Source organism: Buteo buteo, chromosome 11 (assembly GCF_964188355.1).
Source record: "Buteo buteo chromosome 11, bButBut1.hap1.1, whole genome shotgun sequence".
NCBI lineage: Eukaryota > Metazoa > Chordata > Aves > Accipitriformes > Accipitridae > Buteo > Buteo buteo.
In genome coordinates this window covers 20,752,070-20,771,954 of record NC_134181.1, presented here as the reverse complement: position 1 = coordinate 20,771,954, position 19,885 = coordinate 20,752,070, and the positions used below count along the sequence as shown (strand labels likewise).

At 38.1% G+C, this 19,885-nt stretch overlaps 1 protein-coding gene across 1 annotated transcript; it reads left to right on the top strand.

Moving 5' to 3' along the window:
• Positions 1-1,682: 1,682 nt before the first annotated feature.
• On the top strand, positions 1,683-18,023 carry LOC142036763 (receptor-interacting serine/threonine-protein kinase 2-like). The gene is given in 13 exon segments (XM_075040336.1): positions 1,683-1,724; positions 4,252-4,413; positions 6,681-6,834; positions 7,050-7,205; positions 7,348-7,496; positions 9,326-9,375; positions 10,511-10,672; positions 11,429-11,514; positions 13,084-13,152; positions 13,944-14,112; positions 15,021-15,173; positions 16,502-16,753; positions 16,756-18,023. Coding segments are annotated over 12 exon segments (1,620 nt in total). The 5' UTR covers positions 1,683-1,724; positions 4,252-4,261; the 3' UTR covers positions 16,824-18,023.
• Positions 18,024-19,885: the final 1,862 nt, after the last annotated feature.

The window sequence follows — 19,885 nt, the reverse complement described above, 5'->3', positions numbered from 1 at the left end:
CTCCCTCATACTAATTTCACTTGGAGGGCTGTGCTGGGCAGACAAAGCTGATGCTGTTCAGATAGCTACAGCTGTCAGGAAATAACACATTGTACATGAAGGCGTACTCCATGCTTCCCACTTGCAGTGTGCTTCCTCTCAGGCCATGGAGCACTAGCCACATGATTTTTAGATATAAGGGACTTTCCTGTGATCATAGGAAGATTAGGTAACTGCCCTACTGCCTGCTCCCTCCCTATTGGGGGGTGCTAGGATTTGATCCAAAACCAACAGAAGCCTGTGGACAGAATCTCATTGACTGACACTGTTTTTTAAACTCAGACTCTATAAATAAAGGCAGTCTTCATGGAGTGGAAGGTTTGAATAAATGTGATCAACTGAAATGACTGCTTTCTTCTAAAGTCTCCACCCTGCATCCAGCAGTCCCATCAACCTTCAGTGTGAATGTATATGCCAGGGGCCTAGCAGCAACACAATTAGGCCTTACAGAGTTTTCACAAAATTAAAGATATTCTGGACTTTTGGCATTTTCTAGCCCAGCCTCCTGCTCAAAGCAGGACTACCAGCAGTGCTGCATCAGGTCAGCCTTGGCTTTGCCTAGCAGAGTCTAGAAAACCTTAAATGATGGACTGCAACCTGAGTAGCCCATTCCAGTACTGCATTACCCACCTGCTGAAAAAAAATTTCTAGCATCTGGCTTGAACCTCTAAAGTAGAGACCTCTGCCTATGCCGTTAGTTATCTGCCACTATGGAGAAGAATTTGGCTCTGTCTTCATAACTGACCTTCAAGTAGCTGTAGGCTTCTAGTAGACAAGCACCACACACACCCCCAGCCTCCTTCACCTGACTAAACAAGACTGGGTCCCTCAACCTTTCCTTGTACAGTGTGTGCTCTAGGGCCCATCTTGGTAACTGTCTACGGGATCCTCTCCCGTTTCTCAAAATTTTCTTTGAACTGTAGTCAACTTTAGGGGCCTCAGTATTTCAGATGCAGCCTCACCATTTCTGAGTAGAGGCATAATGACTTCTCTCACTTTGCTGACTGCATGTCAACGTAGCCCAGTATGCAATTTTCCCCACTTGTGATGAAAGCACACTGTTGGCTCATGATCAACTTAACTCCCATCATAACCCCTACATCCTTTTCAGCAGGATTACTTGACAGCAAATTGATCCTTACTTCTTCTTTGCAACCTAATGTGACCCCTATGCTTATGCACCCTGTAACCAGAAAAACCCAGCAATTTTCATCCTGTTTTAAGATCAACTTGACATAAAAAGTTTAAAGGTATTTTGTACTTGTGTTGTTGGTTTGATCTACGGCAGACATAAGCATTAGCTGCACCATCTGCAAGCAGCTCTACGTGCTTCTGTATCTGGGCTGTATCCAGTATGGTGTTTTTCACTCTTGCGTAGCTTTCCTTCTTGGAATTCCTCATTGTGGCAAAAAAAGTAGCTATCCAGCCTCTTTTTCTGTAATTCCTCTCATTAATTACAGGCAGTTAAGAAATCAGCCTGTGAAAACGCATGTGCAGTCACTAAAGAGTTACAGCTTGTATATCTGAACAGGAAATTTTAGATGTTTGCAGGCAGCCAATGAAAGGAGAGATCAACAACAGCTGACTCACACAGGGTTTGAATGCAGTTCAAAGCTGACTTGCACTTGGTATCTGTAGCAGTTTCGCTCTGCTGTTCCATGGGTTTTATGCCTGTATTTCCAGAGGTAAGTTGATTTTTGTTTCCAATTTCTTTTACTGAGACATCTGAATATTGACATAATGTAGCGTTTTTCTCATTCTAAGGAAAACATCTTCATTATTAGTTACTTTTAAAAAATTCCCTGTAAAATTAGAAACTTGAAATAAATTGTTTGATGGTAGTCTCCCTCCTGCCCCTGCCTGCCCTACTAGGTGAACATGACAAAGTTATCTAAGGCTTTCAGTGTCTTAGCGAAAAATAATATGAAACCCTTCATTGCAAAGGTCACCTAAGAAATATTGGTTTTGTGGTCTGACACTGACTTTTTAAAGGGGTCTAGGAGAAAAAGCATTCACAAGAGCAGAACTATTGAAAAAATTGCTTTGGTACCAAACTTGCAATCTAGGGAGTAGAGAGATACTTTGTTATCTGTAATGCCATGATAGTCCCATATTCCATGATTAGTCTTTCCAGCTGTTTTAGGAATCTGGGTAGCACCCTAGATAAATAAAAGATTTCTCATTTTAGGGTTAAACTCTTTTGGAGATTATCAGCAAGTCTCTCTGAGGTGTGGGAACAGATGTACAAACTCAGACACAGGGACAATGGTGCTTGATATGTCATGGTTTGTAACTGAAAGATCGAAGTGGTTTTTGTTTTGGTTTTAGAAAGTCTCTAGTTAAAAATCTCTAGTTAAATTAGGTTTTGCAAATCCAAAATAGGAGCTGATGGCTAGCTTTTATTTTTACCTAAGTAGCCAGTTAGTAAGAGTTTAAAAAACTGTTACAGCTTTACTTGATTCAATTTTAAATAAAAATAGATACTTTCAGGAATGGTTTAGATCCTATGTTCGTTGTTTGATCTTCCTTGTACTATGATTGGAGTTGAGTAAATTCTGTTGGCTATTTAAATGATTATCAGAGTACATAGCAAAAATGAGACATAATTTTGCTCCTGACAGCCTTTTGTTTATCTCCTTTATATTTAAGATTGGTAGATCTGTGTGGTCTGTCTTTACAACTTTAAAGGATAAATGGCTCATTTGGAAACTTATCTTCATTCAGAGGAATCTTTTCAAATTTCATGAAACTCTTAACCAGTCCATCAGCCTCATACCATACTGGATTTATTATTTAAGGAAACTAAGTGAAGCACTTAAGCTTTCAAACTACAATAATCTAACAAAAAGCAAAAAGTTCAACTGTGCTTTCCCATCAGAATCAAGTACAGTTAAAGCTGCACTCGTAAATCAGCTGCTGAATTTTTATTTGCATTTTGATTGTGGTTAGATGCAAAACTGAGCTTAGTACCCCTCTGATTGTGAACATGGCTGCGTGGCCCAGCTGAGCTACTGAGATTAACCGAAAATAAGTTGGTCATGAACTAGAAGCAGTTCAGCCATGAGCATAGACTAATTTATCATCAGGGTTTGTCTTTTTTGTTTTGAGTTTTGTTTTTTTTTTTTTTTCTATTTTACTCATGGAGTACAAGTGATGTGCTCAAAGTCAGAAGACTTTCAGGCCTTCTGTATCCCAGGAGCTCTTTGTAGAACACATCATCTTCTAGAAGAACACAATTCACACTCAACAGTCCTTACTGGTTACTTCAAATTTTTGGCCCTATTGCTTCAGTTCCCTCCTGTGTTTCCTTTTCTAACCCTGGTCTACTGGACCCTCAAGGGAGTATTCCAGTTTGAGTTCTTCTGACTCACTGACCACTGATCTTGCAGTAATCCTTACCAATGGTTTTATCCCATCTGTTTTCTCGGCTTGCTTGTTTTCCTCTTTCACTACTGGCTTTGTGGTTCTGACTTTGTGGTTATCTCTAGTCTAATGTAGCTTCATAGATGTAAATAAAAATGTTACTTGCATAGTAACACAGTGATGATTTGCAGAGGTTATCTCTAATCCACATGCATTGCCATGCAATGTGTCTGAGACATTCAGATGGCTGTAGAGAGGTAATGTATTGAGAGTATTGGCCAAACTAGAGGCTGCTATGAAGACACAAGTCCATTTAGCAGAGTTCTGCCAGCTTACAGCAGCAGGAAATTTGCCTTTTGCCTTGCTTTTGCATTTACATGTGATGCTGTATTAAAGAATACATGCAAGAATGATGCAGAACACACTGACATGAGTTACTGAATAACTGCCTTTTTTGAGGAGGGGCGAAACTGTATGTTTGTCTAGCATGTAACCGTAAGATACTAGTTTGTTGTCTACATAGTTCAGCATCACTTTAAAATCACATTCTATATTATAAATACTGGCCCAACATTTCAAAGTCATCAGATGGAAATAATAACGAGCAATTAATTAGCACCTTGCAGTCTCAGATGGCAAGTTATGGTCCAGACACTCCTTTGCAATTAATGTGTTTTTCCTGTTTTTATAAGGAAAGTCTGACACAGTGGTAAAAGGAAGCCTGTTGGATTAGGGTAATAGTTACTTGGGAAGTAAGGGGTGGTGCAGCTTCATTGTGCTTTGGTAGTAGTGACATAAAGTAGTTCTTAAAACTTTTTTTCTTTTCTGCCATTTTTTCCCCCAAGCCAGCCATCAAGAAATGGCCAAATCATTACCTGTAGTAGCCCAGGAAGATGTGGATAGCTTTACCTTGACCAGGACAGGCTCAGGCTTTGCACTCAAAGCCTTTCATATTTCTTGGAACACTCACATCTCTGTGAAGCTGCTGACCAGCCAGGACACTACAGGGAGGTATGTGTCTCATTTGGCCAAGTAACCGAGCCGGTGGGCAGCACAGACCTGCAGCGATGGCACCAGAATGAATCATGGCATGCCCAGGACCATCTGATTCCTAAAGACATCTCCATTCCTAGAAATCCTGATTAGCCAAGAGGCAGCTAGGAGGAGGTTCTACTGAGAAACAAGCTGTATGGTTTTTTACAAATTTTTATAAAAGTAGAGCTCAATCCTGAAGTCATTAATTATCTCTACTATAATAATGTCTACAAACCCCTGATCAGTAATACTCAGCATGCTATGGTATCACATCTTTCTGGAGGTCCCTGAAGAGATCTCAGTTGAACTTAACATAAACCAGCACGTACAGGTGAGAGTGTAGAGAAACAGGAGGAGGGAGGGATAATGGTCATGGTTACAGGGCAGTGAGATGTGTACATGTCCTAATTATAAAAACAAATGAGCAGTAACTGACAGGCGTCAGCCTACTGAGCACAAAATTCCAGGGTGCAACAAAACCACAGAAAGTTTCCAGGAAAAACCACAAGCTACTTTTGATGAAGCAAGACCAAAGCATTTTAGGGAATGCACTGACCTGACTGTTTATCAAAAGGAGTGCCTGATGTGCATCCACGGACTAGTTAGTCTTGTTAACTGAGAAAGCTGCCATTCAAGTGGCTTTTGTTAAAAGTAAAATACAAAAGGGTCCTACTTGAATACATAGTGTTTAATTTGTTCCATTATAAAGGCAGAGGAGGAAAAAACAGTATTTCATACAAGTATTTTTAAATGGACAGTTTAAATTTTCAGTGATACTTCAAAAACCACATGCTGCCAGAATTTGGGAACAGTTAAGAATTGTAAGGTTTGGTGGGGTTTTTTTGTGGTTGGGGAGGAGGATTGCTTGGTTTTTGGACAATAGAAGTCCAGCAATTCTGTAATCTGAACAAATGTTATTTGTTTGGTAGCTTGTTTAAAGAAAGTTTCCTCCATCCCCTATCCACATTTTCTTTAAATCAAAGAAACCAACCCCAAAACAAAACAGTTAAAGTTACAGAAATCAACATTTTATTTTGCTTTGAATTTAACATGCTACCCTGATTTGACATCTTTTCACTCACACTTTTTTCCCTAAAACTAAAGCCACTGTTTTTTTCATGTCTCTCTTTCTACCATTCTGATCTCTTGTTTACACTACACAGTGTTTAGGAAAGCTGGGAGAATAAACTGTGTTTTACTCCAGCTGCAAAATGTTTAACTGTGTGCTGATGATAAATATTTAGATTTGTGGAAATAAGTGTTAAAACAGGTGGGGCTGTGAATTATTTTCAGTAATTAGTTTACAGGCTTGTGAATCAACACAGTAAATATGAGAAACCGAAACTGAAGTCTCAATGTAAGAGCTGGTTAGAATAATGAGAATGAGTTCCAGGTCTGTTGAAATCAACTGAATCTTGAATTAATTTTAATGAATTTTCAGCTCACAAGTACCATAGAGTAGAGATAATCAGATCTTTAAAATAAAACATGCAATTAACAAAAATTGAACCTGTAGCAGAAGTTCAGTTACTTCCATAAAAAAGCACAATTTAATTGATAGTTCAGTGTTTCCTGTGCATGAACAAGTAACTGTCTGCAGTTTAGATAACAAAACTGTATTCTTCTGATGATGATCAAAGCTTTGCTGTAAATAAACTGTTTGAATTCAGGTCTACAGTCCAACCACAGTTGAGTTTGAATTAAATTTGGCAAAGTCACTAGAGTTGTACTGTTTACATCAAATCTGAATTTGGCCTCACTTTTATATACGACTATGACATGCTGTATCATATCTCATTTCTATAATATGGTCCCATTAGATAAGCATGGAAGAAAATAATTTCCCTGTAAATGTGGATCTCGCTAATAGCAGAAGGATATAACACAAGTTCTTGGGGATACTAAGGGGAAAAAAATTGATTTTTCTTACTCTAGCATTTCATATAACTCAGCTTTCTCCTGCCTTTGCACTTCAATCTTGCTTTAAACCGTGCTCTTACATTCATAGTAAAGCATCCAGAGGTCTGTCATGTTATATTAGAAAAATACACTACCCAAGGGATTGCTTCATTTTGTTAGAATTGTTTGGAAAGATGATATAATACTGGTTTTATTGGTAGAATTATATTAGCTTGTGTTCAATCATATGATTATCTCTCATTTCCGTATCCTACACTATCTCATCTCCAGCTGAAATTCCCTTCAGTCTAACCTGCCTCTAATGCTTTTTTGTTTTTTAACAGGGAGTGGAAGTTGCTACTTCAGGATATAGCAAGTGTCAGACGCTATGAGTCTGAACGTCTCCTGCCTTCTCTTGGGATTTACCAGTACCGTGGACTTGTGGGTATAGTGACTGAATGGATGAACAATGGATCCCTCCACTCGCTCATCCATGAGGTACATAAAAGAAGTCATCTTTTCTGTGACAAAAATAATTACAAGGTCAGCCAACAGAGAACAATCAGCATGTAAATTATGGACAGTAGTCACAGTCAACCTGTTCTTTAGCTTCTGTATCTTTAGCTTCTGTATTGTACTTCTGTTTATTGTCAAATGAAAATGTGAATTGTAACAATTTCACACTACCAACACCTGTATTTTGTGTTACTTAGCATCAGCTGTACCCAGAACTTCCATTTCCCTTACTCATAAGGATCCTGTCGGATGTGGCTGAAGGGCTGCATCACATTCACAGCCTCAAACCTGCTTTCTGCCACTGCAGCCTGAAACCTTCCAATGTGCTTTTGGATACGCAGTACAGAGCCAAGGTAGGAGCTTCTACTTTTAGCCTATTAATGTAAAATACAGTGATTGTCCTATTGTTGCATATATTTATCCTAATAGTCAACATTTAATACCAAGACTTGAGGTATTGTTACTAAAATTTATTTTTTTGTCCCATCTCTATAGATATCAGATTATGGTCTAATCAACTGGAGGAGTCAGCAACTGAGGTCAGACCTGCAGAACTGCAATCGGAGAAACTGCCAGTATTTAGTGTATCTCCCTCCTGAAATACTTGAAGGAGGCCTTCCTTCCCAGGAAGGTGATATTTACAGGTGAATGGAATTTCTAAGGGCAGGTCATACCCAGTCCTTGTTACATTCTACAATGCTGCTGAAATACTTATTTTCAAAGACACTACAGTAAAAATGCCAGATCTACATAATGCGATAGTATTCCCTGAGGCCAATTACAGCAGTAAATTAAATTTGAAATTCCCTATATTTGGTGAATAATATACCAAGGTTAAGAACTGTTCTCAAAGTTCATCATATAAACATTTATATAATGGACCCAAATGTTTTAAAAGGGTAACGTAGCTGTCAAAACTTTCATATACATTTAGAAACCTAATAACTACTTCACATAGTTTCTAAGCATGAACTGTTGTTGGCTTTAGTTTCAGGAAGAACATTTCATGCCTAAATGAGGCCCAGATAAAAATAAGACATTTCCCTCAATAGTGTCCCATTAAGGTCCTATGGAATCTCTGCTGCAATAACCTACTGAGCCACTCAAGCATTCATACTTTTTAACGAAGTCATTTATCCAAAGGTGGAAGATTACCTATTGCCATGTGTTCCTTTTGTATATATTACATGCTCATATTGCAACTTTTGTCTGTACGGACATAGGTCTTTACAACTGGCATACAGAGCCTGTGGACTAACATTATAAATAACTTTTAAGCATGACCACTCTTCTGTTTTCAGAGCTTTTATAGAAGCAACAAATTCAAACTCCTGCTTTTTTGTCACAGAGGTAGGCTCTAAGATGAGTCAAACAATGCATACACTTGAGGAGACCTATAAATGATGTGACTAATCTGATGTTGTTCATAAACACAAGATTTTTGCGCAGGAAGAGTGGAGGCTTATTTTCAGGTAGCATAATTCATTTTCCAATGTGTCATTCTTGTATAATTTTAGATGCTCAGATGTGACTCAGTGCATGAGATATGTGTATGTTGAGACAGTGGTGCAACAGAGAAAACAAAAGTATGTGTCATATGTTAAATATTAAGTACATGTAAGTTACATGTATGCCCACGTTACATTAATACTTTCCTTGAGGATATTTAAGTAAAAGCACCTTCAGGTTTTATGTGGAAATAAGACAGAAGAGGGGATGTTTTTAAACATTGTAATTCAGCACTGCAGCAAGCTATATGAGTAAGCAGGTACATTTATCCTAGAACTGCTTCTTCCCCTTTTGATTGCTTTGCTTCTGACTCATCCATAGCCTGCTTTCTCTCTTCCAGCAGCCTCCTTGCTTCTGCTTCTGATTTTGCAGATTGAGATTTTTATCAAACAACTGTATTTTATACGATCTGAGTTGTGGGCTACATATGTAGATCTATGGTATCACTGGAATACTTCCTAAGATGTTAGAAAAGGAAAAAGGTATTTGGAGCCCCATCAAAATTTGCCAAAGAAAACAGACACACAGTGGGTCAGAATCAAGTTTTTGGTAGGTTAACTGATGTGCTTGTCAGTACCTCCTGAAAGTCCAGCTCTTTCAGTTGCTAGTTAAATTACTTGAAAACAAAACAAAAATGATAGAGAGAGAGCAGAACAGAAGATTTCGAAATTCACAGGAGCAAATGGAGATAAGGTGGTAATCTGCAATGTAATTCTAATTGATCCTATGTTTTAAAAAAAAAAATAAAAATTTAATTCTAACTGATTTATTATAAGAACAGTTCAGCTGAAAACTGAAACTTCATAATGCAGGAAAAAGGATCTTGTCAAATTAGGAAAGACTTGGACAGATTTTGTCTTGAAAAACTCCCTTCTCTTAAACCCATGAAATTTCTCTTGGAAATGAGAACATAGATACAGATTGCAAACTAATGAATGGTCTTTTGCTGTTCTGTTTTTTTCAGTTTTGGAATGCTGTGTTGGGAAAGCCTAAGCAGACAGAAACCTTTTGAAGGTATTTATCTCTGTTATTCATGTCAGACTTTGTGTTGCCCTAATCTCTCCCACAAATTCCCTTATTGCAGGGAAATTATGATACAAAGAGCTCTGTCTTTTCAGATGTCCCTCTGCCTTCTATTAATGTTACAGCACAAATCACATGGGATGTAAAAATTAGAATCCCTCAAAATACCCTCAGTGTTTCCGAAGAAGCTGATCTTTCTGAAGGGGAAAGGCATAGCTTCTTACCCCACTTGTATCACCTCTCTGTGTTTGCTGAAGCACTCTGTTACTGAGTTGGGTTTTCCACTTATCTTTAGTGAGGAAGAATACCACTTTATATTTGACAGTTGTCACTTTAAAATCAGGGAATATTTTAGTGACAAGCAGCTAACTAGATTACCTGAATGCTCATTTTTAAAGTTGCCATGAGTCTCAAATCCTGATCAAGAAATGCCAGGTCATACTGAATCCTCTTAAGCAAGCAGGGAATCTTACTTTCTTAGATGAAAGTGTGACCAGTTTTAAAGAACTGAGTTTGCAAAGCATTGCATAATAATTGTCACAGTCTAGGAATGATCCCTGTTTCACGGAGAGATCAACGAAAGGTTTCTTTGCTACGGGCTGCATTCTGCATGGCAAAACTGACTGAAGGACTCCTGTATTTTACAGGCTGAGGACCTTTTAGAAATACTGCATAGAGTAGTATCTTAACGTTCATACAGCTTATGGCTGCCATCTCGTGGCTGCCCAAAGTAGGGGGGGGTGGAGGGGTATAATAGAAGTTATATTCTTATAATGCAGGCTTTAAATAAAGGCTTTATATAAAACTATGTGCTTAGAATATGCCCCTAATAATTACATGTATTCCTGAGGTATCTGTGCATGTAGTTTACAATGCATATTTACATATCCATTTGTAACTTATTATTTGGACAGAGTTCTTTATCCTGAAATGTCCTGTTGCAATAAGTACCTGTAGTTATTGTTAAAGGTTAGCATATCTATTTACAAGAGTGTTAATATATTTTTACTTTTAAAAAAGCAATCTTTGTTTTAAAATACACAAGGTAACTTATGCTGAATATCATTTTAAGAGAGTTCTGAGGTCTTTAATGTTTTTTGAAGTGATGTTTTCTTCTATATTGCAGGTCAAACAACCCTGCTGGAAGTTTTGACAGGAATCTGCAGCAGTTTGCGGCCTGGCATTTCAGAAAAGTTTATACCAAGCAATTTGCCTGAGAGGAATAGACTGTTGCACCTTATCACTCTGTGCTGGCATCAGGAACCAGATTATAGACCATGTATTCCAGGTAACATTCAGGATTTGCTTTCTTTGCAAGATTTGTAATGGAGATAGTTTTGCTGGGAACATTGCTCTAGCACTCTAAATCAACGATAGAACAAATGAAGTGGAAGTAGTCTTTAGATCATCAGAGTACTGTAGGTGTTTTTTCTGACCAAAGATTCCTACCAGAAATGGCTTACTTATCTCCAAAATTGTGTTTAGTGCAAAGTAAAAATGAGTAAAAATAAAGGAAGGGATATTATCACCTATATATAGTAGTTTAACAATGATCAACCTGTCTTCAGCATTCTTGATTCCAATGCATAACCAGTTCCCTTTGAAGTGTGCTAACATTGTTTACTTTAGTGGAATTGTTATGTTTACCATCACTTTCTAAAAAGATAGCCAAGAAAAGCCAAAACTGTGATATTTGAGGACTTCTGAGGAAATTTTCAAAGCTGAAGTGCTAAGGAAACAGTTTGCATCTAGCTTTATTGTGATAGATTTATACAGTCATGTGTAAACCTTTTGCAAGTAAATTCACTACATCTGTATTAACATTTAAGAAAATGTGATTTTAATATGACTGTAACCATTCTTTAAAATCAGTTCAAAAAGGAAACCAAGAGGAGGTATGAGGTCAAAGTTGTATTAACCAATTTCATCTAGTTCATCCAGCAACTCACCATAGTAATAAAGTTACTAGCAATATGCTGATGCTTAAATATATATGCACTTTCATACATAATGTGGTATTTTAAAGGCTTTATTACCCCTGCAGAATGTGTAGACCTTCTAAATGGAATTTTGACAAGTATAAATAAGGAGGCAATTTCCACTGCAATCTACAATCTGATGGATGCAAAGGTTAGTGCAAAATTTAAGTTTTGTTCTCCTACAAGGACATTACTTGATTCTTTCAATAGCAATCTTTGTGGTCCAAAGCCAGGAAAGGCTTTGTCTTCATTGTTTTATGGGACATGCCAGAGAGCTGGAGAGTACCCTTTAGCACTTCAGGTTCATTCAGGAATTGCTGAAAATAAATATTGTGAGGTTCTCTAGACACTATGTCAACTGCTACCTGCAGTTATAAAAATATGGCAGCTTCTTTTCGGTCACCAGCTGTAGCCAGACTGGTAAACCCATGTGAGCGAGAACAAATATCAGCCTCAAGTAGATCAGATTAGGGCTAGAACCAAGGACAATTTTTGTTGTACGTACTGGTCGGAAGAAATTTAGTCCAAAACCTGGACAGCATTTGTACCTGTTGTAGCAATACTAACATCAGCACTTTTCTGTACACTTCACTGCTTCTTAATTGACGTGCTTCAGGCAGAAGACACTACTTCTCCTAGGGTCTAAGAGGGTTCTCTGATACCACAGGAATGGATGGGGAATGGCCAACAATGGAGGGATACAGCTAACTCCGTATACGTCTACATTGCCATGGGAAATCCGGCACAAATCTGACTGCCACAAATATAGCTATATCCTTTCTAGTAACTTAGTCACAGTGGGGAAACTAGTGACACATGCTTCAGCCCTTGAACAAGTATTCTGACTCCATCTGGATTTATACAACCCATGCTGTGTTGTCGGTTTCATTGCTGTGCTTATGCTAGTTGTTCATGTTAATGCATGCTGGATTATTTCTACATGTTGCAATCACATCCTGGGATTATAGAACAGACTTGATCAATGTTTTAATAGGTGGCATAGTTATAGTCCAAGTCCTTTTTACTACTGTCGAAGTTTATTTAGGATTGTACTGCCAAGTATTCCATAATCTGATGCTTCAATATCCCTTGAAAAAGGTTTTCTTTTTCTATTTGCTAAATTAGCAAAGAGCACTATTTATTGTTCAAACAACTGAACCGATAATATGTCCAAAATGACTGTGAAAATGCTACTGGAGATTCTTGAAAATTGATTCATTCGTAAGTGTTGAAGCATATAAACTGAAAAACAGTTTAAGAAATCTGCTGTAGATGTACAAAATGGAAAAAAAAAGTTACAAGTATTGACACATCCTTATTGCAGACAGTTTGGCATACTAAATACAGGACAGCCCTGCTGCTTGGATACTTAAAGGAAAACATGTTATAGCTAGTCCAATCTCTCTCTCTCTCTCTCTCTCTCAATATAGGGCTATTTTCACCTTTCCCTGCATGATTCAAACCTGGGTTTTAAAATAAATTTGAAACAGCAGAAACAGTAACAGGGTAGAGTTGCGTCAGACTCTATGCCCACTTACATCTGTTAAAATGCAAAACTGCTCTGTGGAATTCACTCTTAACTATGTATCAGTGTATCTTAAAGTATAATATATATTGTCAGTATAAATTGTTAGTGTCAGTATAAATTCTTGCTCCTGACAACTGTGAATTGAACAAACTGTATGTATACTTACTGGAGTTACTGTGCTATTTTTTCCAGGAGATGGCACTTAATGCATGCAAAGGTTCAGAAATACACACATTGCAGATGGGCACATGCAATTCAGAGGTGAGTAGTTGGCATGAGAGTCTTACACGAGTACTTCATAAGCTGCTTGTTTTTCCTGCCAGCCCTAACAATGTATAATACAAACACTGTGGGGCAAAATATCCCTAACCCTTTTTGTTCGTAACCAGGAAAAGTCCATCCAGTTAACCAACAAAAAACACTGTTTTACCTTCTTACAAGCAGCTGACTCTGATGTTGCTCTTGCAAAAACAACCTCCTCTGTTTAAGAGTTGCTTTGAACCTCTGCTTCTTGAAGAGGTCCTAATGAAATTGCAAAAGTCTAGCCTTTCTCGTACTGTGTTCAAAATGATGGCTGGAAAAACTCCTAGGCCGAATTCTAGCATTTTCAACCAGTTTTCTTAGAGCAACACCAACTGCTTTGTGATAACTCCAAAATACAGTTAACTCCCATTTTCAAAGTGATTTTGGCACTTGTGGCAAGCCTGCCAATACTGAAAGATACAGAGACAGAACTGAAGCTCACATGCTTGGATCAGAGCTAGCTTTGAACAGCTCAAGTTCTAGTGACACCATGGCTGCTGGCAGCACAGGCTGCAGAAGCAATCTGGGACCGCAGTAAACTCTAGGACTGTTAGCCTATGGATCTGTGCTGCCATGGTGACTCAGGGTAACTACCTAAAGCTGAATTCAGTACGTCTGTATGCTCAACAGCTGCATACCTGCCCTGCCCTGTGATATGACTGCCTTATTCCAAGAGAAAACTTCTTAGAAAAGGGTTTGGAACAAAAGATTCCAAGAAGATAATTCTTCTCTATTTTGATCTTTTTCAGGTCATCTGTCCACAAAAAACCAACCACTTAATCAGCAAGAAAATTCCTTTTGTAGTGCAAAGCTTGTCAACTATTCTACTTGATAGCAGTGCAAAAAATGCAGGAAGAGAAAATGTTCTTGAGACGGGTCTGGCAAATACTATGCCACAGAATGCAACGACAAAGAAAGGTCTCTACCTTGAAACATACTCAGCTCCAGATATTCTAAGAAAAGGATAAATATTACCACGTTTTCCATATACAAATGTTATTTTCCTTGTAAAACTGTCCCTTCTCGGAGTACAGCTGTGCCCTCTAGTGGTATCATCTGAAGCACAAGTTCACTGCAGAAAACCAGAGATGGCACAATACCTTTTGATAAAGTGTGTAGATCAAAAAGCCTTTTTTGCTAAATTTTGTTTAGAACCCTGACCTGTAATGTACAGCTGCCTTTCCCTTGCACATCAAATATTGCCTTTTGCTTTTGATAGAACAAGTCCCTCCTGGGAACCACACTGCCTTGTGCCACCAGGAATAACTGCTTTTTTGTAATTTCTCGTAAGAAAAAGACATATGTTTTAAAAAGACTGTGCTGCCAGGAACACGTGAATGATTCCTGGTAATCACCATTTCCTATATAAATAACTTTTTTTACTTTTCCATTGTGGATTTATCCTATCAAAGTGTTTAAATTTGTGTCAAAAAGACTTATGTTTCCTTAAAAGCTTTTTTTGTACTCCTCATGTCTTTGGATACAAAAGTTGAGCCACAGGAAATCAATTCACTTATAGCAACATCTGCATTTCCAAGCATTTTAGTTGTGATCAACAGCCATCAGACTTATGGACAGAATACAATGTTCTGTAACTTCAGAAACAAATTCCTACAGACAGTTTGAAAAAGTCAGATGTGGGTAGTAATATATGCCAAAATATTCCTAGGAATAATGATGTGTTAACAAGGGCCCAAAGAACAGCTAGTAATAAGTAAGCGCTCTCAGGTTAGTCTTCAGTTCCAGTCTTCTGCAGTGGCTGACATGTATAATGTTCTGTTGTTCAATTCAAGGGTCTGATCTTACTCATCTTAAACTTTTTCCAGATCACCCAGGCTCTGACAGTAGAAAATCAAATTCCTTTTGCACGATTCCTTTATCTGGTTCAACCACAGGCAAAGACAGCAGACAGCATAATGACCCACCACTGACTCTTAAGCACAGACCACAACCTAGGCATCTTGAACGAGCAGTGACAGGTAAGACACCATTTCTAGTTTGAGGTGGCAATATTCTCCTTGGCCAGATCTTAGTGATTAAATTGTTTAAAGTTTGGAGGACACAGATCTCTCTAACTTTTGTGCACATTTTCAGGTATTTAATGTAATAACTGGTCCAAACTTGATACAAATGTTTCATGAGTCTATTTGTGTGCTCCTATGATCTTGGAAGTTCAGGCATTGGCCACTGAGAACATTGGCTTGTCCTTTTCCAGGGTCATATTCAGGCTGAGAACAGTTCTGAGAAGACCATACTAAAAATACAAAAATTATAGCACATTGAATGTGAAATACACTAGTTAAGTCTGGAAAATCCTTTTTTGTAATTTTAAGCTGTGTATTCTATACCTCTACAAAAGTAGCTACTGACTACAGAAACAAGTGACTAGGAGAAGGAGGGATCATTCATTTCATTGCTTACGTGGTCTCAGTTTTTCCTAGTGAACAGAGGCAGAAAAGGCCAGTTTCTGATTTGTGAAGCCTGCCTCTGCTTGTAGGTGAAGCTTTGTGAGCTTTTGTTGCTAACTTTTTGCAAGCTGGCCTATGATAGTTCTCGCACCTAGCTGGCCATCCTTCTTCAATTTACTTCTGAGTGATGATGTAATTTCTGGATAAAACAACAGACTAGTTCAGGCAGGAAAAGTTCTTTGCAGAACTCTACTGGCAACAATCAGGAATCAGAATGACAGAGGCATGTTCTCCAAAGCAACAATGGCTTTCGGTTATTAATTTTCTCTTGGTGTATGGTATTTACTGTACACTAAAACCCCTAATATCAGTACTAAGTATTCTAATCAGTTTGTGAAAAGACACAGAGCCCAAAGCTCTCGACCATTTTGCCAAGCATATTACTTTCATTACTAGTTCAGCTTTGACGTATATTCAAGTTCCCAGTTTCACGCTACATGTTGCAAACAGTCCTACTACTGTGAACTACCTATTATCTGTGCTTCCACTTTCTACAGGACAGAGTTTTCTCATCTATGTCGAGCCAAGCTGCTTTGCATAAAGTTTGAAACAGATGCTAGATGAATAGCACAAGACCTGAAAATCTCCTCCCCTTACACAATCTGAGCACTTAATAATCTTTAGAAACACTTATCTTCTGTAATCTGATATTCAAGAGTTTCAAATGAAAGATGAAAATACATTGGACTAGTTTTGAACAAAGAATACAAATAAACTAACTTTTCCTACTACTTTCCTCTACTGAGTTTGTATTTCTGGTGTTAATGCTATCATTTGCTAACAACTTCTGGAAGAAAAGAGCACTTAGTGTATCTCATTTTGTTTCCTTTTCACTCAAGATCCTAGCTGCAAAGGAAACTGCTGTCAAATACTAGCCTGCCAGAGACAGACCATACTGAGCTGCATGACAGAAGGACGCCTCAACCACATCCTCGATGTCCTTCGCTCACAACAAATGTTGTCCCGAATGGATTATGAAACAATTACCTCTTATCCCACAGTGACTGGGCGTGCTCGGGCATTGTTGGACACTTGCCTTTGCCTTGGAGAGAGGGCAGCACAAGTTGTAGTGACTGTACTTCCAGTGACCAAATTAGTCCTCTGGGACAAGGCAGCCACTGCCCAGACTATCCTTCTAAGGTAAATAGGCTGCTGTTGTGACTTTTTTTTTTTTTGCAGTTTGTTACAGGCATCAGAGCACTGGTAATTTGGAATGGCAATGATTCACATTAATTCCTCATAGCCCATTGACTGAAGTCAAGCCTTCCTACAGCCCATGATTTTAGTCCTCTAGCAAAAAAAGCTAGCTGGATTAAAAGGTCAAGTCAACCACTGCCTGCAGAAATCACCAAGACTGGTATAACAAATTCTGATTTGGACCTCAGAGATGGGAGGAGTGCAACGTGTGCCAGACCAAATACAGTTCAAGACAGGTGACACCTGGATCATGACTTTTTGGAGGTCATGCTATGGAAGAATGGCTGTTATTAAATCCTTCCAAATAAGGATAGCAAACAGGGTACTGGAGGAGGAGAAAAAAGTTACTGCCTTTCTCTGAGCTTATATCTGAGCCAGCTGTCAGAGTGAAAGCCTTAAGAGAATCAAGAAATATTTCTTCAACAGGGCCTTATGTAAGACTTGGAAATTTTATATTATGCAATAAATTATTTTATTTTCACTCACAAATGGTCACATGCTCTGAAAATGGGGCACTGATAGCAACACTTTGGAGAGGTGGGGCTTGAAGTATTTACTAAATGGAAAAACATTAATACCTTGCATCCATGTAGTTCTCTAAGTATGTCTGAAGTTCAAATGTAAAATTAAACCAGGAAGAGGTGTGAAGCTGATCATTTTGAAACAGTGGTTCTGCTGAATGGTAAAAGAAAGTAGTAAGATTTTTTTGATTATAATGAAAATGAGGTTATATAAGATGCTGGGGTTTTTTGAAGGCACAGTGGGATTCCTTCAAGCTTCATGGCACTGGATTAACATGTCATGGATTAACATGACAACTTGTTATACAATCTACAAGTATTTCAAATGCAAAACCATTTTACTCTGTTTCCCTATGTTGCAGTTGTTCTCTCTGCGGTTTCAAACTGCTTATGGAATTCAGTAGTTTGGCAGGTACAATTTTAAATACAGTGATGATGTGTTTTCTAGGCACGTTTAAGAGATAAGAAATATGTTACATCACATACTATAACGCTGCTGGGACCATAAACTTTTTTCTTTTTACATAAATTCATTAAACTTTAAGACTGCCTTGAGATAATATGTTGTTACAATTAAAAGCAATGTCTATCAGAATATGTTTATAATAGTTTTGCCTATTAAAGGAGCTAAACATCTACTTCACTGAAGTGTTTTCAATGTATACTTTAAATGGAAACTTTCAACAGTCTCTGCTGAAAAAGGATGTCTTGCTTGTGAGGAAAAGAACTGCTGTCATGGTGTTTTGCCTGTTTAGAAGGCATAATCAGAGTAAAACAGGTAATTGTTCACCTGTGGGAAATTTTTACAGACATTTAAGAGAAAGTAGCAATATTGTTGAAACTTAATTATCAGCTTTCAGAAATTATTCCATTCATTTGTTCTGCTGGACACTTCATAATTCTGTGAAAGATAGGCCAGCTGGCAGGCTATGTTGATTTTTTTCTCATTATGGTTTTGGTTCTTTTCTTGAAACAGCTGCCTACTTGAGAATATAATTTGATGCCAGACCGAAGCCCAGTCTTAACTGTTAATTGCAGAACTGGCATCAAATCAGTGGGAGCACAAGTTATCCTTTTTTCCAGACAGATATTTGTTCTCCTCATATCTAGCTTTCCAATGTAAGTATTTGTAACAGGATGTGACCTTAGAGTTAGATCTATTACTATCATGCTTACCCAAGTTTTTTAGAAGATTACCCAAGACAGTTTATAACGAATTACAAAACAAAGGCAAATTTGTTATTTAATATTCAAAAGAGCCTGAATAGAATTCTTTAAATATGTTGTTTAATAATTAACTCTATCCACAACCAGATTTTTGCCACCTTGCTCAACTGAAATCAATGCATGAGTTTGAGATTTTTTTGTATTGATACTTTGGCTAAAAGCATTGTCATAACTAGCTATGCTGCTGCCAAAGCCTTGCTATAAACATACTTAAGTTGATGTAGCCAAATGCATAGACTTCCCCATAACTCTCCTTTGTATAATATAAACATTTAAATTTTGGGGTGGTTTAACAGCTGCAGCTGTTGGGAATCTTTAAGTGTGGTATTTTTGAAGGGATGCTACTAGTTTATTGAAATGAAACTGCTGTTGATACAAAAAGTTTTGATACAAAACTAGAATACAGTGACCTGAAACTAGCACCATTTCATTTTGTCTCACCAAAAATACATACTCTTGTAAGGCCTATAATGTGTTGGCTATGTAAAAAAGACATTAATGTAATGTGTTGATGTCCTGGTTTCAGCTGGGATAGAGTTAACTGTCTTCCTAGTAGCTGGTACAGTGCTATGTTTTGAGTTCAGTATGTGAAGAATGTTGATAACACTGATGTTTTCAGTTGTTGCTCAGTACTCTTTAGACTATAGTCAAGGATTTTTCAGCTTCTCATGCCCAGCCAGGGCACAAGAAGTTGGCACAGGACACAGCCAGGGCACCTGACCCAAACTGGCCGACGGTGTATTCCACACCGTGTGTCGTCCCATCTAGTTTAGGAAGTGGGAAGTGGGGGGAGGGAATCGCCGCTCGGGGACTGGCTGGGTGTTGGTCAGCAGGTGCTGAGCAATTGCCCTGCACATCATTTGTACATTCCAATCCTTTTATTACTACTGTTGTCATTTTATTAGTGTTATCATTATCATTATTAGTTTCTTCTTTTCTGTTCTATTAAACCGTTCTTATCTCAACCCACGAGTTTTACGACTTTTCCCAATTTTCTCACCCATCCCACTGGATGGGGGGGAGTGAGTGAGTGGCTGCGTGGTGCTTAGTTGCTGGCTGGGGTTAAACCACGACAGTTGATCACTGATGTGAAGTATCAAACTGCTTAAAGCTTATGGTATTCTACTTGTACCCATTAGTTCATTAGCTAAGATTTCTATTGTCCTTGTCTCTGTGTTCTGCAGTTCTCTTGATATCACAAAACAATATAAAATAAATGACACTGAGCAAGAGTAAAGATAGAAGACTCAAACTGTTCTTCAGTATCTATGGGAAGAA